Source organism: Talpa occidentalis, unplaced genomic scaffold (assembly GCF_014898055.3).
Source record: "Talpa occidentalis isolate TD23 unplaced genomic scaffold, MPIMG_talOcc4v2.1 talOcc4.15, whole genome shotgun sequence".
NCBI lineage: Eukaryota > Metazoa > Chordata > Mammalia > Eulipotyphla > Talpidae > Talpa > Talpa occidentalis.
This window is the reverse complement of record NW_023601543.1, coordinates 41,329,064-41,355,547: the sequence shown is the minus strand read 5'-3', so window position 1 is coordinate 41,355,547 and position 26,484 is coordinate 41,329,064. Positions and strand designations below refer to the sequence as shown.

The window sequence follows — 26,484 nt, the reverse complement described above, 5'->3', positions numbered from 1 at the left end:
TAGCAGCACTCTTTATAATAGCCAAGACATGGAAACAACCTAAATGCCCCAAAACAAATGAGAGGATCAAGAAGACATGGTACCACACACACACACAACACACACACACACACACACACAGATACTACTCAGCAATCAAAAAGGATAAACTCATGCTAATGGCCGCAACATGGACAGACTCAGAAGGTATTATACTAAGTGAAATAAGCAAGAAGGAGAAAGATAAATACTGGATAGCATCACTTACATGTGGAATATAGGAAAAAACAAAGGATCAGACAAAGAGAAACTTAAAACTAACCCTTGAAAACTAACCATTGATCTTAGGCTTCTGGCAGGGTAAGGGGGGGAGGAAAGGAGTGAAAACAAGGGGATGGGGAATAATACAATATAGTGTGGTGGGGTCCATGGGTGCTTTGGTGGAGGGAGGGCTACAGTGACTACACCTGGGGTAAGGAAATCTTACACTGTCAAAATACTAGCAAGAATAATGGTACTTAAATAACAATAAAAATTAAAGAAAATTTTAAATAATAAAAAAAAATTCATGAGATTGCTATGTACCTTCTCCTACTTAACTAAAAATAAAATTTTATCTGAAATGTGAAAAAAAGTTTTTTATTTTAAATTAGACATCATCCTCCCTGGTAAAAATGAAAGCCAAATATTATATTCATGGAAATGGCATGAATTTGAGTATTATGACTTTCCATTTTAAGAAAGTCTGAAGCTCAAATAAAAGAGGAATTAATGGCTTTTCTCTCTACAAGATAATAATTATAATGCATTAATATCTACTGTATTAGCACTATAATTTCCTCAAAATAAAACTTAAATGATACCTCTCTGTGAGTAAAACCTTTGGGGTCATGATAGATTCTGGCCTTCACAATTTGATGCCTTTCAGTATTTCAAAGGAACGTTTTCCTATAACACATTGATGACAGAATAAACATATCCAATTATCATCAATAATAGGGAACTATACAGAACAGAATTAAAGGAATAGAAGGTTATTTTTATCAGGGCTTACTTGTAAGTTTGACACTTGAAGGTGTTTGGGAACTTGGCATTTGAACTGTTTACTGCAAAAAATAGGATTTGTGCTGAACACCTGTTTTCCTATGCTTTCCAGCTTTCTGGAGGTATGGAATCTTGGCATGTCTAGTGAGATGATCCCTGCATAATCAACCACCTGCCAATAAAATGCTTGGAGACTGAGTGTCCAAAGACACACATGTTGCTATATAGTCACTGCTGGGAGAAGAGAGTGTGTTTTGTGTGGCCCCTTGGAGGAGGGAGAGAGCATTAAGAAGCCTGTACATGGATTCCTCTAGACAAAGCCTATGTCCTTTTCCCTGTGATCTAGTTGTGTATCCCCTTTTTAAAAAGATTTACTTATTTATGCATACAAGAACTGGGGTACAGGCCAGAGGTGCAGGGGGTGAGAGGATTTACCAGAGACAGAGTGGGGAACAGAACAGGTGGAATGACTGAAATACACTGCTGAGGGGAGCAGCGGGCGATTCAGGAGAGATCTGTCATGCCATGTGGGTCAGCTCCCTGGCCGGCTGGGAATTGAACTCATGCTGCAGTGGCTGCCCATAGCTTCATAGTGCTGCAAGTTAACCCCTTGCACCATCAGGGAGGCCCCCAGCTGTGTATCCTTACTGTGTCACAGTAATAAGACTTTAGCAATTTGAAACAACTGCATATAATGAGCTCTGTGATTCTCTCTAATAGTTCTCCAAACAGGTAGAGTTGGTCTTCGGGATCATTTATTCACTTACCCTTCTTCCAGAAGAAGTACCAGGACCATCTGAATCTAAATCAACCATTTCTGTATCCTAAAATTAAGAGCGGATAATGAGAGATGTTAATGTTACATTTAGTGGCTTATAAATTAGATAGACATTTTCAAAGTAATGGCAAGTACAATCACAATTAACTTCCTCATTGGAGTAGACAGCAGAACAAAAGCTGGAGGGAGACTGACACCAAAGTTTGTCTATACGATGTGTACAAGGTGGACAATATACTAGGAAAAGAGAAAAGATTTAAGAATACAGAAAAGGTACAGTGAATGGTATCTAAAGCTACACATAAATGTCAGCATTTCACAAAAACTTATTTTATATGACATACATATTTAATATACTATGAGTTATTCATGATTAACCTTTTGCTAGTTCATGAAATACATCTCTTTTCTATAGGGAAAATACTGTGCATTAAAATCTAAGATTCAGTTAAATATCCATCTAAGGGATAAATATTTAATACAAGAGGCAAGGATCAGGTAACACTAGTCACCTAGTGCTAGTGAAACAACTAGGTAATGTCTAGTAGCTCATGAGTTATTGGTACCCCTTTCTAATAAAACAAAATTGTTGAATTACATTGTATTGGGTTGTTGGAAAAGTCATGATGCATTTTTGCAATTCTGGGCATAATATCCGAAGGACATGAAAACAAGATATCAAGGAGATAAAGTTGCATTACCGTGTTCACTGTTGCATCATTTAAAATATCCAAGACAGGGCCTCCCTGATGGCGCAAGGGGTTAAGCACAGCACTATGAAGCTATCTGCAGCCTCTGCAGCCGGAGTTCGATCCCCTGCCAGCCAGGGAGCTACCCACATGGCGCAGTGGACCTCTCCTGTCCAGCTCGCTGCTCCCCTCAGCAGTGTATTTCAGTCTGCCTGTTCTGTTGCTACTCTGTGTCTGGTGAATCCTCTCAGCACCTCTGGCCTGTACCCCTGTTCTTTTATACATAAATAAATAAATCTAAAAAAAATAAAAATAAAATATCCAAGACAGGAAAACAATCTAAGTTTTAGTGAAAGTACAACTGTGTAATCTCCATGGAAAGGGGAAGTTCCATGTCCCTGCCCCACCTAATGAAGGGTAGAGCTGAGCCATGAGGGGAAGCTAAGAAGGACTTGAGAGAGAGGACTTGGGAGAAAACTTGGAGGAGTCACTTGGAGCAGAGGCACATTTGGAGAAGAAGCCATGCTTGCTTCTCAGGCTTGGACTTGCACCAGGGACTTGGGAATGTGGAAGGAAACACCTGAGGCAGAGACATGGGTGAGAAACATATGAAGAGACTGACAATTGCAGCTTTTATCTTGACTTTCACTTTGATTTTGCCCCTTTCCTTTCACACTTCCTTCACCCCTTCTTTCCCTTTCCTATGGTTCCCTGCCAAAAGGTACCTTAGACTTATGGCAAGATTTTAGGCCTAGTGGCTCTGCTTTTGGGTCAACTATGTTTACCATTACCAACGGTAAACTATGTTTACCATTTACCCACCAGGAGATGGGTAACTTTGGGTATTTCATAGGGAAACTATTCTTTCTCTTCTATTGCATATTGACAGTCTTACACACTAAGAGTATGTTTTGTCTTTATGTGGCAGAACCTATTTAGAGTGTGCAAGTTTGGAGGTGTGAAGGTACCACTCACTCTACCTGCTAACAAAAGAATGAACTGATAGGGATTTGTGGTGGTGGTATAGGTGTGTGTGTATGTATATACACACATACATACACACACAATGGAATGTTACTCAGCCTTGAGAAAGAAGATAATCCTGCCATTCGCAACAACAAGGATGAATTTTGAAGGCATTATGCTAGATGAAATAAACCAGACAAAGACAAATACTGTGTGGTATCTCTTACATGTGCAATCTTTAAAGAAAAACAAAAGTCAAACGTATAGAAACAGAGTAGAGAAGTGGTTGCCAGAGGCTGGTTAGTGGAGGAAATAGGTAGAGATTGGCAAAGGGGTACAAACTTTCAGCTACAAGATGAATAAGGTCTGGAAATCTAAAAATCTGAAGTAAAACATGGTGACTATATTTGATAATATTGTATTGTAGAAATGAAATTTGCAAAGAGAGTAGAACTTAAATGTTCTCATCAAAAATTAAAAAGAAAATAGAGGAAAAAATAAAGAAAAATGTTGAATTATATTTTACTTTAATTTTCTGTTTTAATCTAAGTACTGCTAGTGTGAAGTGAAATTCTGATTACATCAAATCCAGAATCAAAATGTATATATGTGAAAGTTCAGAAAAAAATATGAGTAACAATGAAAACTTTTTGATTCATTTCAGGAGGATAATACCTAACTGGTATATCCAAGTTTTCCTAATTTTGAAAATAATATTTAACTACAATAATATAATGTTTTATAGTCACATACACTTTCATGCAAGAGTAAAAAAATAGATTGAAGATTTACAATTTTGGAGATTAACAGTGCATAAAAACATGTCAAGTAGCTCTATATAACAGCCAGACAATAGAATATAGCATATTGAATCACTCTTCCCTGGGATAAATTTCCACTAAAGATTTCTGAATTAACACTTTCCATTTTGTTTAAGTCTATTGCCTTGGTTTTTACTTCTGAATATCATAGTCTCCAATCAAAAAAGGCTTTATGTAAATTAGGGATATGAATGGGTGGAGAAATCATATATGTGAGAGTCTGCCGGGAGTACTAATTTCTTTGCATTAAAAAAAACTGGTTACTACTTTTACATAAAAGAAATTGTTAGGGCATCATTTAATAGAGTTAAAACTTAAGTTTCTGCACTTTGCTCAGCTGAATAACGCCAGGAGTCACAAAAGCAGATAAGGGAAACTGACAGAGTTGCCCTGGGAAGCTGGCCACAGGTCCACATGACCAATAAGGGGTTATGCAGAATTCCAGGAATTTTCCAGGAATCAGGTCGAAGAGAACCAGGCAGGCTACCTCCTGATGTCCCAGCAGATAATAACTAGCAGAGACCAACTCCCCTAGTTATGAAAAGCCTATAAAAACAGTTTATAAAAGGGAAGCCCAAATCCTTCCTGCACACATTTACACTCTCACTCCCTTCTATCTCTTGCAGGGTACTTCAGTAAATTTTGCCTTTTCTGTTCTCCACTCTGTCTCTGGTGAATTCTTACACACACACACACACACACACACACACACACCCCAGTTTCTTGGGCTTTACTCCAATATTAAACCACCACAGAAATCAAATAACAATTCCATGAAACTACTAAAAATGAAGACTTTCAAACCTGAAATTTTAAAATATTTTATATATTGCATAGAAAATGAATCCCTACTAAAATGTCCATCAACTAAATACTCATTTAAAATATTTCGTTTTTGGAAGTTGATATCAAGAACTTCATTTCTAGCTTGCAGCACCTGAATATGACTGTTGCTGTTATATAAATGTCTGAAAACATCAAACTGTAAAAGGGAAAACCACTGTCTTCCCTCATGCTATCGGAAGATACTTCTAACCCTGATATCTAGAAATCTCAATTGGCTTCCCTTAGGATTCCACACTGTACTTGTGTTCTACTTCAATCTGTGATTTTTTTTCTCTTTCTTTCCATAGAAATGCCTCATATTGCTTGTATAATATAGGTTTGACATTAAGACTCACCTACAGGACTGCCTCCAGAAACTGGGGACAACCTTTTAATTAGACTGATCTATTCTCAGTACTGAAAGACTGGCTCTACGAAATAATGTTAACAACACCACTTCTGATTTGAGGAACTTCTTGAGAAGTTCTAAAAGTGGTATAATAATGAAATCCCCAGGGAAAGGGGAGGTGTTCCAAGTTCCCTGTACCACTCTAAGAAGGGTGGAGCTTGACAGGGAGGTGAAGCTAGAAAAGACTGGGAAAAGGAAAGAGAAGAAGGGAAGAAGCAGACAGAAGCAGAGGAAGAGCAAGGAGGCGCATGGAGCAGAGAGATATGTGAAGAAACCATACTTGCTCTATGGCCTCAGATTTGTACTAGGGACTTGGGGGCTGTGGAAGGAGACACTTTAAAAGAGAGAAACATGGGTGACAGAACTGTGGGAAGGCTGAGAATGGCAGCCTTTATCTTCACTTAGGTTTTGATTTTGTGCTTTTCCTTCCAGACTTGTCTGGTCCATTCTGCCCCTTTCCTATGGGTCCCCATCAGAAGGTACCTTAGACTTGTGGCAAGCTTTTGGACCTCAGTGGCCCTGCTTTGGGTCAACCCTATTTGGCTGTACATTTACTCACGAGGGAATGGGTAACCTTGGGTGTTTAATTGGAAATTATTTTAAACTATTTTCTTGTCCCTCTATCACAAACTAATTGTATTAAAGTTCCTTTCTATTAAAGGTCTTACACACTAGAGTATGTTTTGTCTTGATGCAGTAGATGGTGAAACCATTTAAAGAATGAAACCCTGTCTGGGGTGTCCCTCACCTTGCCAGCTAACAGTGGGACTATACAGGGGAGCAAAAATCTGCCACTGCAAAATAAGACTTTCTGAAAAAGGTGTATTTCACGGGAGAGGCTGAGTGGAAGTCAAGCTTTGGTGAAATACATTTATAGTATAAAGGAGCTCACCCTATTAGGGTGTTCCCTGGAAGATTTTAATCTGTTTTCAAAGGAGTAGACAGATCTTAGTCTGCATATCTTTGTGTCTTTCCCAGAAAACTCCCCAGCTGACATTCCCTACCTCCAAACTCTCTTTTCTTTGCTAAGATATTTATCAGAGGCAACATGGACAAGTTACTCAGTCATGCTGGATCTCTCCCATTTATGCAAGAGATATGGATGGTATAGCAAACTTCTTTTTGACTTTTTAAAAATAAGTAAGTAAATTAATTAGTTCTTTGTCTTATTTTTAAGGATTAGAAAATGAAGTACTGATTTATCATCGCTGTAACCCACTGGATAAAGTAGGATGACTGCCAGCCACCTATCTCTTGTCCAGGTATCATTACTAAGGTTAAAAACTAAGCCCCCACTCCTTGCCCAAAAGGCACGTTTGGCTTGAATAAAGCGAATCCATAAGGTTGCTGTGGGAACCTGGCCTGAAGACCTCAGCACCTAGGCATTGAATAGGGAGGTGGGCCAGGACACATTCTGTGTCAAAGGTCAACATCCAAGACCAGACATCCCAGCAAATAACAGGTTATAAAAGAGAGCCTCAAGCTCTTCTTGGGGTTGCAGACAACATCTCCTGTCACAACCCCTCCTATCCTGCCCACTATTCCTCTCAGCAGTGTATTTAATGAATCTGCCTTTTCTGTTCTCTACTCTGCCTCTGGTGTATTACTTTACCCCCTCGCCTCAGGCCTCATCCTGATTCTCACTACCACATCTCTGACTAAAAACACTGTCACACTACTAAACTTTTAGTATATGCCACCTAAATACAGTTTAAAGCTTTTAATATGAAAAGATGCAGGTGTTGAGCCAACTTTTAGAAATCAGCTTCACTGCTCACAGCCATTTACAGCACTTACATGTAATACTAAATGTACTTTAAATTACAGAAAAGGAATTCATGCCTATTAATTATGCTGTGTTCTTACCTCCTCTGCATCAGTACTATTTAGTTCTTCTGCTTTAATTTTATTATAAGTATCCAGTATATCAGTACAGCTCTGATCCCTAAGAAACAAGATAAATAAGTCAAATATATTTCAATAATTTAAAAAAATCAGAAGTTGGCCCACATGGAAGATAAAATTACTTCTTACCCAATAAATCGAAGTAAGACATCAGTTACAATTTTGGCTGCTTTAACTATAGGACTGTCTGGCTCATTGAAAGTCCTGGCATTATGCTCAATGTAACGTACCTCCCACATTAGTGCCGATATTCTCCTATGAAAGAAAAAATAAACTTGGTTAGTCTTAATACATTTAAAGTCTACTCTAGGAATGTATATCACAGAACAAGACAACCATATATCAAAGGTGTTCCAATATCTGTCTGTGACTCAATATGTGTGTGTGACTAATATGTACTAATATAAGTATACACTATTTGAGGCACATGGAAGGATATATAACCACTAGACTACATTTCAAAATTTAGAATAGTACTGACCCAGTACATTATGGGTAAACAGTGATGTGACAAAATACAATGTTTTGATAAAAATCAAAAGAATGTTTAGTTTTCAGGGGAAGAGAGAAGAGCAAGAACAAAAGAAACCATGTTGTAGGAAAGAACTGATTTTTACCTAGTTATTTTTATATATATTGCAAAATAAAATCATATGAAATATTGCAAAATAAAATCATATGAAATATTGCAAAATAAAATCATATGTAATATTTTAAATTACATTCAATATTTATAACCTGTTATGTTTATAACCTGTTATATTTATAACCTGTTCACAGAATAAGTTAGAACAAAGTGGACTCTGGGGATGGAGAGGTACCAAACACTGCCCTCTAGAATCTTCCCACAGTAAGTCTACTCCCAACCGGAACCAAGGGAAAAATAATTTGACTATTTTTCTATACATACTTCAAGCTGTTAATGAAATCTAATTAACAAGACTGATAATCTATTGAATTAGGGAAATTAGTATTCTAAATTTTTAGAAGAAATTTTGAGGTGGGCCTTTTGAATGATTAGTTTACACTACAAAAACAGATCCCAGTGTATCATTAAGTAAGAAAAGGAAAGTAAAATACATAAAGTTATATATTTTATAGTAAATGATAAAATCAAACAGACCTGTAAAAGCGATTTTCAAGCCTCCGCCTAATTGTGTTGAGGTCAGTTGGATAAGCAACTACAGTACAATACAAGGGATAGGCACTGAGATCCACTGGAACAGCAAAAGGGCTGGCAAAATCTACAGTATTACCAAAATTAAAAGAGGTAGTTATAAAGGACATTAACATTTTATGTTAACAAACTAAAACTCATACATAAATAAGGAGGAAGGGCAATATGCTACACTTTTAAAGCAATGATGACTCACTTAAGTAAATATAGATTGTGTACTGCTATAATTTTATTGTTTGAACATATCTATGAAACATGCATGATACATTGGTTCAAGTCAGGTGGAATGTAAAAAAATTTAAGAACTGTGCTTAGCTTCAAATTTTGTATGTATTTTTGTGCATAATGCCAAACTTCTCAAATGATAAATGTTTTAGAAAATATAGTCATGTGAGTAAATTATATTACATACCCACTGCTTTTACCAAGGAACCCATCCAAAATCAGGTTTAAGGAATAGCTAGAGTCAAAGTGACTTAAAAACGAAAAATACACCTAAATGCCTGCCTTTATTATTATGAGCCTCTAGAGAACTGAAAGTTTATCAATCATTACTTTCACCAAGCAAATAATAATGTTAACACTAAAACCACATTTTTAAGTACCTCTCAACTTAAAAGCTGACTAAGTAAGTGTACAGTGAGAAAGTGTACTATTTTGTGTAGAATTTAAATTTCTGCTGGTTTTCCTAATTCTCTGCCCCCCTCCTAACATTCTTTCACATTCACCATACCTAAGGAAAGAAGGTGGTTGATACCGTGAATAACCCGTTCACATTCCTCATCTCTGGAATGAGCTCCCCATTCTCCTTCCTGGGGTTTGTATAATAAAGCAGTCAGTTCCTCCTGAGATACAGGAACACCAGCACCAACTTCATCTGGAAAGGCAGCTATGTATAATATGAAAAATCATAAATGAGTAGTTTTTAATATCATCCTATTGCCATTCTTTTAGAAGAAGTATAATTCATTTTTAAAAGTATATTTACTTCCTTCTGGAATTGGCTCCATATCCCAGGGGCTCATCTTTTCTCTCTCATTATTGTCCCAGCTATTAAAAAAAGATGCAAATCAAATTCATGTGACACTTTATTTATTAGCCATAATTTCTATGAGTTATTGGGGGGTAAAATTTGGGAAAGGGTAATTAATACATTTTCCCTTAAACCACAACTTTACTTACATAAAAATAATAAATCTATAATAGAGAAAACATGATTCAATATTATGAAACTTAGCAGTAAGGTTACACTTAGTTTTAATTCTTATTTTTTAAACATCAATCAGTCTTATATTTAAAATTAAGACAAGGTACAGAATAAAAAGATCTCTTTGGAAAATTTTAACTAAAATAGTCAATTTAATAGATCATGTCTTTCTGTGATATAATCTACTTTATATTAACAGCTTACATATGATAGCTTATCTACAAAACATGTATGACACACTGTAAGATAGAGACATTAATCTTCATAGAATAAATATTTCTTCTATTATATTTGATCTGTAATGTATAGACTAAAAGTTACCTTCACAGAATAAACATTTCTTCTATTATTCTTGAGAGGAAAGTGTCATTCATTAGGAATCTTATAACTCAGAGATTTCAGGAAGAAAGAAGATACAGACAAATGGTACATCCAAACATAATACAGCTACTGCTGTCTAAAATTGGTAACATTAAATGAAATACTAGATAACAATATTCATTGCTATATTCCAGCTGTAACAAACACTGAATTAATTTTAGTATTAGCCATAGAATAAGTTGCAATTCTTATCTTATCTAAAATAGAAATATTTAGCAGCTACTCAATTTTTATCAGAGTCCCATGAATTCAGGAAGTACACATCATTATCAACTTTTTCATTTTTTTCCTCTTGCCAAAAAACATAATAATAGAAATATTCAAGAGAAAATGCAGGCATTAAAGGTGGTAGAATTCAATCGTTAGTTCCTGCTTTGCATGAGCATTCATATTGGATCAAAACATTTATCACCAAATTCCTTCTTTACAAGTACTATGATTACTTTCCTTATAGGTATAGATATTCTAAGTCTAAATAGGTCATATAAAAAAGCATTATCCCCGGTAGGGTTTATAGGAAGTTCATAGAGCACTGAAGAATTATATCAAGCATAAAAGACCATAACTGTACTTACTGAACACTATAACACTGAAAAGAACTATCAGGATACTCTGGTTGAAAAGGCTGCTGACTCTCCACAGTTCCAAACCACCAGGCATCATCTATTATACTGCGGAATCTATCACCTGTAACATTTTTTAAAGTACTGTAAAGGGTGTTTTTGAGAAAAATAATAGCTCTTTTCCCACTCTAAATTTCTACCTTTTGTTGAATAGAGAAGCATTGTATCTAGATTTTACTAGAGGTTTCAATTTCCAAGTGCTAGTAATCATATTTCTAAAAAAAATCACATATATTCATATCTTCTTAAATGCTACCACATATAATTTAACTTTTATCAATTACTTGCAATCATCATTAGGCATACTGCTTATACTGTACATGTTACTAGAGTTCTTTTTTGCTTTCAGATTTTTGCCTTTAAAAGTCTCTTCACACAAATTTTCTGCCTCTACTAAATGGCAAAGGATTACAAAAACAAAACATTCTGATTGAAAATTTCCTTTGCATTTAATAGCAGACATTAACAGTTTTTATTCTGTGCCAGTTACTATTTTAAGTGCTTTTTATATATTAACTCACTTTTTGCTGATATAAAACTTGTAAGTGTATACTGATGAGATTCTGATTTTAAATGGAAGTGAGGCACATACGTTTAAAATTTGTCTAAGATGAAACGGTCAGTGCAGGGGGAGGTAAAGGGAAGAAGAGATAGGAAGAGAGGGAAAAAGGAGAAAAGGGGAGGGGTAGAGAGAGAGAAACAGAAAGAAAAATGAAGAATGGAACAAAGGGAAGGGAGAGAGGGAGCCAAGTAGGCAGGCTGACCACAATTACTAATGTGGTTTAAAAGCCAAAGTGTAAAATACTCTATTTCAGGGCAATTGACATTTGATGATTTTCTTTAAGATTTGGATTCTAAGAGAAGAAGTATTTGCAAAAGATTTAGAGGGTGCATGCTGCACACCATGTCAATAAAATCACCAAAAGGAAAATAAAATTTTTCTAATTTGGCTGAAAGCTTTTCCAGCTACATGGCAAACTAATTTCTTTCTGTTTAAATTAGAGTTTGAAAATTACTTACTCTACCTCAAATTTAAGAGTCATCAACTGAGAACACTATAATTACCAATCTGCCAGTTCCTTTCTTTGGCTTCATTATAAAACTGATGTAGCACAAGGAAGTCAATGACATCTGGCATGTCATGATACCTGTATAGAAAATAAAGCACATATGAATGAATAAACACATATAATAGCATATGTTTCTTACCAAACACCCATGGATATATGTTTAATGCGGAGCCATTAAACAAAATGTTGCAAACATCTCAAGGTCCCTATAAATGCCTTCACATAAATCAAACCACATTTGCTATGATCTACCTACTACTGTATAACTGCAATATAAAGATGTCAATGAACATTCTCAAAGCTTAATGTAAGGTATTTTATATTAAGAACTTTGAAATCTAAGGAGATGAAAGAATATCAATTCATATTGGTCTTTAAAACGCAACTTCAAGAATGTGCCATTCACTTATTATTCCTATTATCGCTATTAACAGAAAAAAAAAAAAAACACTACCATGTTTCAAGCATATTAGGCACTTAAAAGGGTTCTTTCATATTCTTCACAACAATCCTGAGGAGGATATTAATATTTCAGTTTTCCAGATGAGGGCATAAATTCAGTGATGTTAAATAACTTGCTCAAAGATATATGTGTATAGTTGAGAAACAAACCAAGAATTAAACCTTGGTTTTTAAAACTCTAAAGCCTGTAGTGTGTAGCATTTTCTCTGCCATCAATCCCTGTGCTCTCTGCACAATACACTCCAGGGATTAAAATACACACACACACACACACAAACACACACAGAGTTACTCACTTAATGGAAAAAGATTCTCCAGTCATTTTGCCTGAAATGGGGTCCAGAAATGCAAGCTTCAAGCAGCATAATGTAGGAGGTCCAACCTCATATTTGATTCCTACAATTTTAACAAACTCTTGTTCCTATTTAAGAGAAAATCACTAGATTATTACTTTCAATATGAATGTGTTATATTTGCATATTATGTCATTGTTATTTGGACAGTTTAAAAATTATCTGAATACCCATCAAATACTAGGCACATCACAAATTGTCAAAGGTAGTAAGACATGGTTCTTGATCCTTAGTAGACCACAGTTTAAGTGAAGGGCTTTTAAGCAAGGATAAGCAGCAGAAACCTCTCAGGAATCTTTTTAAAATTTATGTTCTGGGCCTCCTTGATGGCACAGGGGTTAAAGCCTCAGTGCTATCAAGGCATCAGCAGCCACTGCTGCATGAGTTCAATCCCTGGCCAGGGAGATAACCCACATCAAGCAGCAGATTTCTCCTGTCTTGCCCACTGCTCCTCACAGCAGTGTATTTCAGGAGATTCGCCTGTTTAGCACCCCACTCTGTCTGTGGTGAATCCTCTCACTCCCCGCACCTCTAGCCTATACTCCAGTCTTGTATGCATAAATAAATAAAATTTATGTTCCTATAACCTAACTTGTATAGAATTTTCGGCTACAGTTCAGTCAAAAGTATTTTGAAAAAACTCTTAACGGGGATTAGTATGCTCTGTCTGTCTGGTTAAGAACCGTTCCTCTAGCAGAAAAGTATGCAAGTGAACATGTATGTATATTTGTCATAGACTTCCTTTTTGAAAGCTTATATTATTATTTTGTAACATCCATACACACTGATTATTAGTCACAACATGACAAAACTGAGTCTCTGGATACAATGACTTGCTTAAAGTTGTACACTAGCATCTAGCAGAGCTAGGATTGAAATCCAGGTGTATTACAAAGCCCAGGTTCTTGTGCTACATATATGCTACCTCTTACAATTTCCTAGACACACAGGGTTAGAATTTTAAATAAGAAATCAAAAGTTGCCTTTATTTCCTTGATTAAAATAAAAGAACAATTTTCACCGGATTTAGAATAGATGGTATCTTCTAGGAGATGATTACAAAAAGCTTACTTGATAAGATATTTTAGCATCTTAAAACTTTATTTTTTTAAAAGAATTATTTTTTTAATTTTTTTGGGGGGCCTCCCTTGGTGGCACAATGGTTGAGCGCTGGGCTGTGAAGCTGCCCACAGCCTCTGCAGTGCCGGTTCTATTCCTGGTCGCCGGCGAGGGTCCCACATGGCATGGTAGACCTCTCTTGCTGCACCTGCTGCTCCCCTCAGCAGTGTATTTCGTCAGTCTGCCTGTTCTGTTCCCCACTTGGCTCTGGTGAATTCTCTCACCCTCCCACGCTTCTGACTGTACCCAGTGCTTGTATAAATAAATAAATCTTTAAAAAAATTATTTTTTAAAGATTTATTTATTTATACAAGAAGTGGGGCACAGGCCAGATATGCAGGAGCATGAGAGGATTCACCAGAGACAGAGCGGGGAACAAAACAGGCAGACTGATGAAATACACTGCTGAGGGGAGCAGTGGGCAAGACAGGAGAGGTCTGCTACACCATATGGGTTTCTCCCTGGCCGGCCAAGATGGAACCTGTGCCTCAGAGGCTGTGGACAGCATCACAGTGCAGTGCTCAACCGCCTGCGCCACCAGGGAGGCCCTAAAGATTTATTTATTTATACATACAAGATCTGGGGTACAGGCCAGAGGTGTGGGGGGTGAGGATTCACCAGAGACAGAACGGGGACAGAACAGCGGAATGACCTAAGTACACTGCCGAAGGGAGCAGTCAGTGAGTCAGGAGAGGTCTGCTGTGCCATATGGGTTGCTCCCTGGCTGGCCAGGGATCAAACTCATGCTGCAGTTGCTGCGGACAGCTTCATAGATTGTGTCTTAACCCCTTGCGCCACCAGGGCCGCCCAGCATCTTAAAACTTTAATACAATTTTTTTACAAGTGTCTGGGCCTCCCCTGGTGGCACAGCAGGTTGAGCGCAGTGCTGTGAAGCTACCTACAGCCTCTGCAGCATGGGTTCGATTCCTGGCCGGCCAGGGAGCAACCCACATGACAGGTCAGACCTCTCCTGTCTTGCCCACAGCTCCCCTCAGCAGTATCTTCAGTCAGTCTGCCTGTTCTGCTCCCTGCTCTGTCTCTGGTGAATTCTCTCACCCTCCCACACCTCTGGCCTGTACCCCAGCTCTTGTATAAATAAAATAAATTAAAAAAAATTTTTACAAGTGTCTAAATCTTAATTTTGGTAAAAATACACATTCTGTCTTGGAACCTTCCTGCTAAGCATCATCACACAATAACCCTGCATTTACCTGGAAAACCATAAAATTACTTCCTTTCAGTCTCATGCTATCCAAGTTGAAAAAAATTAGAACAAAAAACATATATAAACCTAAGTAGAAATGATGTTGTATATATCCCTATATCTGTACGAATGGATTATGTATTTGTAGACAGAAAATTCTTTAAAAACATACATAGGTATTTTAATCAATAATACCATGAAGATACATTGGTACTAAATCAAAAGAAATATTCAATAAAGTACCACACATTTCTGAGCTTCTTGGGATTTATGGTATTTATTATATCCCCAAAATGCTATAACTTGAGAGTGTTTGTAGTCCACACACCCAGTCAATTTATAGAGCTTCTGGAATGTATAAAGCTACTGTGAGAAAATATCCATACCAGAGAACTAGTGCTTTGTTCCAATTATAGTATAGTACACACTAGAAGATCTAAAGCTTGAAGGAAATTAGGTAAAATAATCAAGATAACAGGTGGCATATAAATTCTGGTAAACATATAAAATATAACCGATAACACTCAGCTGTACAAGACAATGGTACATCACCTTATCTTAGATATATAATCAACAGTAAAATATGTATAAAAGTGAGAAAATCTTATAGGTAAATAACTGAATTCTGAAACTATTTCAATTGTACAGGTTATAAATTTGGCAAACTTACCCTGAGATCCATTTTGTTCCATGGCTGTTTTTGTAAATTAACACTATATATTTTTGATTTCCTCACAGCCCGCACATAAGCTTCATGTCCTTGCCTAAAATAGATAAGCTAAAACAAAAACCGTGAGGTAATAAATAACAGCAAACTATTATTTAACAACTCTCTAGATCCTAATATGTGCTATCACAAGTCTTCTGTTTATAACAAATACAAAAAATTTTGAAAAAAATTTGTATGATAAAGGTACTTGTCACCCTCAATTAATGTTCATTCACACCTATGTATCTAACCCTATGCTAAATACTGCTTGATATAAACACTGCACACATACAGTCCTTTGCCCTATGGCAGCTTTAAAAGTCTGCTAAAGAAACAGAGAATAATGACAAATGAACACAAATGGTCATATTTTAAAGTACAATATTTCAAATTGTAACTGACATCCTAAACAGTAACATTTTAATACTCAGCCTATATACCATTCATAAATATGTAAATTCACACATATAAATCTAAAAATATATATTATATAACCATATAAATATATATATATATATAATACATATAAATTCCATAACCACAGTCTACTAAATAGAGCTATTTCAAGGCATTCTAATCTTATTCTTTACAAGAATTAACATCAGTACTAACACAGTATAGAAAAAAAATGAATTAAAGAATTTGAACCTTGACCCTCAGCACTTTAAGACAGCATTTACTACTATATTCTGATTCATTAAACAAAGGTTTCTTAGGGCAGGGGCGGATCAACATGGTGGCGAGGAGACGCTGCGAGTAAGAGCTCCCATTAAAAAAAAGTTAATAGGGAGGAAAAGCAGCAGGTCCCAGTGAGAACTGGGACACGGAAGATAAACAGACGACTCCAGCAAACCACCCGAAGAAGAAAGTTGCCATAAAAGAGGACTAGAAGGGAGGAAAGCGCAGAACCCTGCTACCCTCCCCCACCCACAAAGTCGGCACTCTCCTACCAACAGAAAGGAGGAAAAAAAACAAACTAAAACTACCAACAATAACAAACTACATATCGAGCGGGACTGTGAGTGGAAAGGAACTATTTCAGCCACCACACCCTGTGAACTGGAGCTGTGGAGAACCCTGCATGATTCGCCGCGGAGGTGAGTGAAGGGCTCCAGGCGCCATTAGAGAACAAGAGAGACCCCGGAGATCTACACACAGCCCTGTGCCGGCCGGTAAGCTTGCGCAGAAAAGCAGCACACTTGAAAAGCAAACGCAGATCGCGGCTGCCCAGGTTCCCGCGCCTGCGACCTATGCTTGCAGGGAGACACAGGGGCCCTCACTGAGGTGAAAGTCCCTCACTGAGTAATCAGGAACCAGGCGCCCAGGCACTGGAGCGGGGTGCAAAAGGCGCCATTTCTGCGGTCATTGAACTGGGCTACAGCCTGCATCCTGGACCTGAGGGCTTTGGAACTGAGACCTGGGGCACGAAATTTGGGGCGTGGGTTCTCCACAACGGTGGGGCACAAGGCAGACACAGCACACAAAAGCCATTGAGGTTTACCCTACCATTCCCGCTCTGTTCCCTGTCCCACGGGGTGAAAAAAACAGCTCCCCAAGGACATTAGGAGAGATCTCTTGCGCCACTTGGTGACCAGGAAAAAAGTCACTAACACCCCATAGAACAGGGACCTTTCTTCAGAAAAGACTGCTTGAAAACGGCAGAAGGCTCGCGGAGGAGCCAGTGGCCAGCTGGGAAGTTAGCCCATGCCAGGCCCCTTCCAATCAGCAGTCTGAGCCCACAGGGGGAGCAGGCACCCACGGCCGGGGCAGAGCAGATGCGCAGAATAGTGTGCCTGAGATCAGACGTGCAGGGAGTGCGTCCCACATCGCCATTTTAGAACAGGGACATTTCTTCAGTAAATACTGCCTGAAACCAGCGGAAAGCTCCCTCAGGAGCCAGAGGTGAGTGGGGAAGTTCAACCATGCCAGGCCCCTTCTGGCCTGCAGTCCAAGCCCAGAGGGGGAGCGGGAACCCACTGCCGGGGCAGACCAGGCACACAGGGGAGTGTGTCTCCACATCGGCATTTTAGAACAGGGACCTTTCTTCAGTAAAGACTGCTTGAAACGGACAGATGGCTCTCGGAGGAGCCAGAGGGGAGCGGAGAATTTCACCCAAGATGCTGGCCAGTCCCGCAACAGAGTGTCCCAATGCATACGACAAATTAGAAAACAGACAGTAGGGAGTAGAAGAAACACACGCAACCTAACAACTCCTGAGGAAAAAAGCACACCACAAAAAGAAAACCACCCCCCAGATTGCAACGACAGTAACTTGGAAGAACTTCTGAGCCTTCCAGAAAGAGAATTTAAAATTGCCATGATTAAAAAAGTGACAGAACTCAGAAAAGAAAAACAATGATATGAGAAAAATAATCAATGATCAGAAAAATGAAATTGAGTCCCTAAAGGGGGAAGTAAAGAAACGCAGGATATCAAAGAATTAATGGAGGAACGAAAGAACTCTGGGAAAAGCAATGAAAGCAGAATAGATGAAATGGAAGAACGAATAAGTACTCTTGAAGACACAGAAATAAAAAGAACCAAAACAGAAAAGGAAAGAGAAGTACGAAGGAAAAAGACCGAAGAAAGACTTCGGGAACTATCTGACTCCATGAGGAAAGGAAATATAGGAGTTGTAGGAATCCCAGAAGGAGAGGAGAGAGTTGTAGGAACAGAGAAAATATTCAAATAGATAATTGAAGAGAACTTCCCAAATGTGAAGGAGCTGAAAATTGATATACAAGAAGCAAGAACACCACCAAACTACCATGACGAAAGGAAAAATAGAGCAAGACACATAATAGTAAAGCTCCCAAGAATGCAGGACAAGGAAAAAATAATGAAGCTGAGAAGACTACGCATTGGAGCAAAGAAAGTTTGTTCAATAAATGGTGCTGGGAAAACTGGGTCGCTACATGCAAAAGAAGGAAGCTTGACCACTACCTCACACCATGCACAAAAATCAACTCAAAATGGATTAAAGAACTAGACATAAGACCTGAAACCATAAAATACATAGAAGGAAATATAGGCTAAACTCTACGTGATATTCACATCAAATACATCTTTACAGACATATCACCCAAAGCAGTGATAGTGAAGGCAAAGATAAACAGCTGGGACTACATCAAATTAAAGAGCTTCTGCACAGCAAAAGAGACAATAACAAAAACAAAGAGAAACCCCACCAACTGGGAGAACATTTTTGCACACAACACTAATGATAGGACTGATCACAAAAATCTGCAAAGAGCTGATGAGACTCAACAACAACAAAGAAAATAATCCAGTGAAAAAATGGGCAGAAGAGCTAAAAAGAAACTTCTCCAAAGAGGAAATGCAAATGTTCAACATCACTTGTAATCAGGGAAATGCAAATCAAAACTACCATGAGATACCATCTTACACCAGTGAGAATGGCACATATTAAAAAAAACTAGCAACAACAAATGTTGGCGAGGGTGTGGAGAAAAAGGAACCCCTTGCACTGTTGGTGGGAGTGCAAACTGGTCCAACCACTATGGAGAGCTGTGTGGAGATTTCTGGACCTACTAAACATAGAGCTTCCATATGATCCAGCAATTCCACTCCTAGGTCTTTACCCAAAGGACACAGAAACATCAATTCCAAAGAACACCTGTATCCCTATGTTTATAGCAGCACTATTTACAATAGCTAAGCTTTGGAAACAGCCCAAATGCCCAAAAATAGATGACTGGATCAAGAAGATGTGGTACATATATACCATGGAATATTACTCAGCATTCAAAAAAGATAAACACATGCAATTTGCAGCAACATGGATGGCGCTGGAAGGGATCATGCTCAGCGAAATAAGCCAGAAAGAAAAAGAAAAATACCGGATGGTCTCACTCATAGCAGGAATCTAGAAAACTTAAATAAGGGACCAGGAAAACGAATAACTATAAGAAAGTGAAAATCAAAATCAACAAAAAACTATGAACCAGAGACACTCTATGGGGGTAGGGGGCGGGAGGGGAGGGATTGGGGTCAAAATAAGGGGGTTGCAATTGTATGGGGAATATAAAAATAAAATTTATTATTAAAAAAAAAGAAGACAGAAGAATAATAAAATTTTGTTAGTGAAGATAGCAGAAGAATAAAATCATATTTATGTAGAAAATTAAAAAAAAAGGCTTCTTTCCCACAATAATTTTAAAGTAGTGGTAGAGATACATAGAAAAAAAAAAAACATTTAAAACACCATACTGTAAGATTTTAAAAATGCATTGACATACTAGTTGACATGATCTATGTAAGTTTCATTTTTTATATTGTATTTTTTAAGCAAGGTAATATTGGATTACAACACTGTATATGATTTAGAGGTATAAGTGTGCACCTCTTCAGATGCAGTTGAACACACTACACTCACCACCAAGGAAAGCACCCTTAATCCTCCACCAGTCCACTGGGTCCCCTCCCCTCTTTGCTCCCTATCTCCAGTCTACCTCTCTCTGGTATTGTCAATTTTACATTCCAAGCCAGAATTTCTAACACCTAAAAACACAACAGAAAATGAGAAAAGCTATATATGGAGTATACAACCATAATTGTTAGGGTAAAAATAGCAATAAAAATATCTTAATCAAATATCTTTTATTATATATGTATTCCTGTATTCAACAAATACTGACTGAAAAGCTGTGTACAAGGCACTGGGTACTGCTGTTAACACATCAAAAGAAAGTTCTTTTTCTTCAAGGATATGGACAGACATTAATATATGCAAGTATACAGTACAAGGTACAATGTAATGTGTATAATAAAAGAAAATAAGATAGTTCCAGAAAAGGAGTACAAGCAAATGCAAAGTTGGATAATATCTTTGAGAAGTTGGCATTTGAGTTAGACCTTGAAAAATGAACATTTTGATTCTCTATATTCCATATGATTGAAATCATCCAGTATTTGTATTTCTCCTTTTGACTCATTTTGCTTATTAACATAATCCCCTGGAGTTCCATCCCTGTTAGTGCAAAAGGCAAGATTTCAACTTTTTTAAAAGCTGAAAAAAGGAATGTCAAAACTAAACAAAAACAAAATCTGACTATAGAATTTAGGTTGCCAGGGCCTCCCTGGTGGCACAAGGGGTTAAGACACAACCTATGAAGCTGTCCACAGCCTCTGCAGGGTTCGATCCCCTCGGCTGGCCAGGGAGCAACCCACATGGTACAGCAGACCTCTCTTAACTAGCCCGCTGCTCTCCTCAGCTGTGTACTTAGGTCAATCTGCCGGTTCTGTTCCCCACTCTGTCTCTGGTGAATCCTCTCACCTTCTCCCCCACACACCTCTGGCCTGTACCCCAGCTCTTGTATGCATAAATAAATACATGTTTCAAAAAAAGAATTTAGGTTGCCAAAGGCGAAGGATGGGGAGGAAGACAAAGTGGGGAGCGGCCCAAAGGACAAATGTGTAGGATAATGGGTGCTTTGGTGGTAGGTGTGGCATGGTGAAGTGTATGTGAAGTGTGAACCTATACCTCTAAATCACATATGGTGTTGTTAACTAACTTAATACACATGAGTCTTGAAGTGTGTATTAAGCATGTGCTAAGTTTAACAAAATAGAAGGAAAATGATTCTATCAAGGTGAAATTGATACTACAGAATATAGGACTCTCATCAGATCACAGAATGTACAGAAATCCTTAAGTTGTTCTCTAAAGTCTTCTAAGATTTAGTCAATGTTACTTCTATTAACCGTTTATAAAAATAGGCAATAAATAAGAAATTTTGATTTTGGACATTTCTTAAAGAAAGCTCTTTCAGTTTTTTCATTTTATTACAGTATTCATCAGAGCATATTCTACTAACATAATCACAAACAGGTGTTGCTCAAAGTACAATACCTACAAAGACACACTTATGAAAGGAAACACTTTAATAATATCTAAGCATAATAAAAAATCAGCAGGTAGTAGCTTATTCATAAGGCTATCTGCTAGCTACCTGTGGCAAAATATAACAGGCAATTACAGAAAAGATTGGGAAAATTTTTAACCATTTGCAAGGTTGTACTCCTTTTATTTCATTGACAATATCACATTCCTATTATTAATCTTAAATTGAAAACTGTAAGCATTCACTCAAAATTGAATAATTGGTCAATTATGTCAGAGACTATACAAACCAAAGAGAACTAATATTATGTCACTGCAATTTCATAAGCAAATACAATTTTATTATTTTTTCACCATCTAGAAATGTAATTAATATTTGATTGACCAATTATAAATATGTCTGTTATTCAATGAAAGGCTCACAAGGAAGGGCCTATTTGTACAAAGACATTCCCTGAATCAAGGTTGAATATCTTTTATTATATTTTTTACTAGATTAAGTGTGGGCTTTTTTTAGCAATTAACAGATTCAATGCTATTCCAATAAAAATCTCAATGACATTCTTCGAAGAAATAGACTAAATATTGATGAAATTCATATGAAGCCACAAAAAACCTCGAATACCCAAAGCTCTAATGATGAAAACAAAGAAGAATGGAGGTGTATCAATCCCAGACATCAAACTATACTGCAAAGCCATAATAATTAAAACAGCATGGTACTGGGACAAAAACAGACACATAGACCAATGAACTGAATAGAAAGCCCAGAAATAAAGCCACACATACATGGACAACTAATCTTTGACAAAGGAGCAAACAATATGCACTGGAACAAGGACAGTCTCTTTAATAAATGGTGGTGGGAAAACTGGACCACCATAAGCAAAAGAATGAAAGCAGACCACTACCTCACATCATGCACAAAAATCAACTCAAAATGGATAAAAGAAGGAACATGAGACCTGAAATCATAAAATAAATAGAAGAAAATATAGGTAAAACTCTACATGATACACATCTCAGTAACATATTTAAAGACTCATCCCCCAAAGCAAAGAAACTGAAGGAAAAGATAAACAGCTGGGATTAAATCAAACTTTTTTTTGCTTCTCTACAGCAAAAGAGACATTAACCAAAACAAAGAGACACCCTACTGATTGGGAGAAAATTTTTCACTCCATACAACTGATAAGGGATTGATCACAAAGATCTACATAAAGCTCACATGACTGAACAAAAGCAAAGCAAACAATCCAGTCAAAAAAGAGGCAGAAAAACTTAAGACACTTTTCCAAAGAGGAAGTGCAAATGGCCAACAGGCATATGAAAAAAATGTTCAACATCCCTTATATTCAGGGAAATGCAAATCAAAACCACAATGAGGTATCAACTTATACCAATAAGATTGGCACATATTAAAAAAGCTAGCATGCTTCCCCAGTGGCACAGCGGGTTGAGCGCCACACCATGAGGCTGTCCACAGCCAATGCAGTGAGGGTTCAATTCCCGGCCCTCCAGGGAGAATCCCACACAGTGCAGCAGAACTCTCCTGTCTCGCCCACCTAGGCAGTGTATTTTAGTCTACCTGCCTGTTCTGCTCCCCACTCTGTCTTTCATGAATCTTCTCACCCTCCTGTGCCTCTGGCCTGTACCCCAGATCTTGTATAAAAATAAAAATAAAACTTAAAAAAAAAAAACTAGCAACAACAAATACTGGCGATGATGTGGTGAAAAAGGAACTCTCTTACACTGCTGGTGGGAATGCAAGCTGGTCCAACCACTATGGAAAGCTGTGTGGAGGTTCCTCCAACTACTAAAATGGAGCTACCATATGACTCAGCAATTCAACTGCTAGGGATCTACCCAAAGGACACAAAACATTAATTCAAAAGGTTAACTGTACCCCTACATCTATCACAGCACTATTTATAATAGGTAAGACCTGGAAACAACCCAAATGCCCAAAAATAGATTACTGGATCAAGAAGATATGGTACATATACACAATAGAATACTATTCAGCAATCAAAAAAGATAAACTAGTGCCATTCACAGCAACATGGATGGTGCTAGAGGGGATTATGCTTAGTGAAATAAGTCAGAAGGAAAAAAAAAATATCAGATGGTTTCACTTATAGGAGGAATATAGGGGAACCAAATATGGGATTCAGCAAAAATGTAACAACAATAAAAAACACAACAAAACAAAATAAAGAGAAAACTATAAATCAGAGACATTCTGCAGGGGAGGGGGACGAGGAAGGAGAGGGATCAAAAAGAGGGTGGGAAGAGCACAAGGGACTATGGTGATGTTGAATTGGTGGTGGAAATTCTATGGGGACCACACCTGAGAAAAGGAAGCAAACATTGTACAAAAAAACTGATGCAAAAAATATATATATATAAATAAATAAATTATTTTTTTTTTAAAGTGGGCTTTGTTTTTAAAATCTCAGTATTAGGACTTGAATTAGGATGCAAAGTATCACTCTGTTCTACTAAGTGATAATGAAGATAGGCATAAAAAACAATTCTTTTAATTACTTTACAAACCAATCTATCTCTATGTTCACTAATCATTAAGCATGATGGAAGATTCTGTGGTCCTACAAAAGATAAAAAGATGAACAGGTTTCACTCACTAGTCACAAGAAATACATAATGGAGTGGAGCAAGTAAGTGTACATGTAACTATAATAAAAGTGAGAATACAAATGTCCTAAGACTATTAAAGTGAGAGCTCTTGATGTTCAAGAGGAAAAGGTTGTAACAGCTAACAATTACCTCATCTCCCATCTGTGGAACAAATGGGGAACGTCGTGGTATGGTATCCAAGATCCACTGAGGGGCAAACCATTCTTCATTGGGCTCACCTGCCATAGAAACCAGTCCTCCTTTCTAAAATATAGTTCACAAATGTATGAATCATAAATACAAGAATAGTAGCATGAAAAATAACAGAATGTTTAAAAATAAAAGCTAAAAGTAAATAAATTTTAAATATTTTCCTTTACCAATTATCAACAAATTTTGTGCTAATAAAACAATCAAGTGACTTCTTTAGCATGTTGCTCAATTTTTCCTAACACATAATAATGACATGATATACTATCTCTAACCCACAAATTTATTTTTCATGTCCCTAGAATACCAAATGAATTCAAATATAAGCAATAACTTTTGCCAACAAAATGGTAATAATCAAGATGATTCTATCTACTATGGCAAGAGGCTAAAGAATGTACATACACATAGAAGCAATTCTTCTGCCTGCCTGTGACTCTGCAGGTGTTTCTCTTCACCAACTTCCCCTTGCACAGCAGCAGTGGCAGCTATCCTCCCAAGACTGCCTAGCTGTGATTATGCAGGCCTCTTTTTAAGAAATCTGTCCCTTTTAGGGAGGCAGATCTTTCTGCCCGCTTGTGTCTGTGCAAGTGTTCTTTACTTTTCTTTCCCTTTTATAACAAACCTGTTCTGGCTATAAAAAAAATGCATACACAACAATATCTCAAGTTATTCTTCAAAGAACTATGAGGATTAAGTCTTATATCACCCAAATTATAGTGGGGAAAAGAAATCATCATTGGGATGAAAATGAAAACATAAATGGGAGAAAAGTCCTACATCATTTATTATACTCTTTCCATTTTCCAAGTCAAATATGTATAGAAATTTACGACTGGTGACATGATAAGAATAACACTTTTATGCTATAGTGGCTTACTATTTACAATTCTACATTTTCACAAATAATTGTCACTATGTTTAAATATAACACTTAAAATAATAATGAATATATTCTGAACTCTATTTTTGATAACAGAAAATTTTCAAAAATTCTTTACATTTTAAAGTCATTTTAATTAATTTCATTTACTTAGTTCCTAAGATGGAATGTTATTTTTAAAGAAAAGTCAAGTTACTACAAAATATTCAATTATCAAAGGCAAAGATAAACAAAAAGCCCAGAAACACAAACTGTAAAATCACAAACCTTCTTTCTAGTCTGTTTAGGTTTCTTTGGCCTATCTTCTAAAGACTTCAAATTCTCCTCCTCAGAGCTGCTGCATATTTTCCGAGATGCCTGTCTGGTTTGTCTTTTTGGAGGTTGCAAATTTATCCCAGCATCTGCTGTCCAGTCAGAATACTCACTGGAAGAATCACTGTAAATAAATAGGAATCATGAATATGCAAGTTTAGAAAAGGAATAGTTTTTCCTCTTTATTGAAGATCATTTGTAATCAAACAACACTATGAATAACATGATTTGACTTTGTTCTAACATAAGAGAAATAAATATCAGTATAGAATCTTGGTCATTACCTAAGTGATTTTAGGGAAATGTTTCTTAGACAAAATATAATGCTTATTTTTTTATAACAGGATTTAAAATTCAAATTCCCAATCCAAATCATAAAAAAAAATTATAAAACTGTTCTATATCCCTAGAAATGGTTAAATGGATTGATTTGAAACAGAAATAAATACATCCTGCCAAGATACAGAATTTTGGGTTTAAAGCAGATCTTATTTTATAGACAAGAGAACTAAAGTTCATTATGATATGACCAAAATGATACTGGCAGAGCCAGGATAAAAGAACAGGTCTCTGGTCAACTACACTTTCTACTATTTTAACTCTAGTTTTATCAAATTCCTCCAGGAACATTTCTTCACATTAAACAGTTAACTAATTTTGATGAAACAAAACCATCAAAAAATTACCTGGAAGAACTTTCACTTTGCCATTCAATAACAGGATCTTCTACAGAAGCATCACTTGTGCCAACTGTTTCATCTTCCTGCAACAAAGAGCCAGCAACTGAGATATATGATTATACACACTACCTGCTTTATAACACTTTTTTTAATGTTAAAAATTCTAATAAAATACATA

The 26,484-nt window shown here is 36.9% G+C and overlaps 1 protein-coding gene across 1 annotated transcript in view; it reads right to left on the bottom strand.

The window, feature by feature from the left end:
- The window catches only part of BRWD3 (bromodomain and WD repeat domain containing 3), a 154,238-nt gene that overhangs the window by 22,556 nt on the left and 105,198 nt on the right, over nt 1-26,484 (bottom strand). The window contains 13 exon segments of the mRNA XM_054695885.1: nt 1,787-1,847; nt 7,378-7,456; nt 7,546-7,671; nt 8,540-8,660; nt 9,327-9,482; nt 9,582-9,643; nt 10,757-10,868; nt 11,870-11,952; nt 12,633-12,757; nt 15,683-15,790; nt 24,372-24,485; nt 25,582-25,750; nt 26,313-26,389. Coding sequence (XP_054551860.1) covers nt 1,787-1,847; nt 7,378-7,456; nt 7,546-7,671; nt 8,540-8,660; nt 9,327-9,482; nt 9,582-9,643; nt 10,757-10,868; nt 11,870-11,952; nt 12,633-12,757; nt 15,683-15,790; nt 24,372-24,485; nt 25,582-25,750; nt 26,313-26,389 — 1,393 coding nt within the window.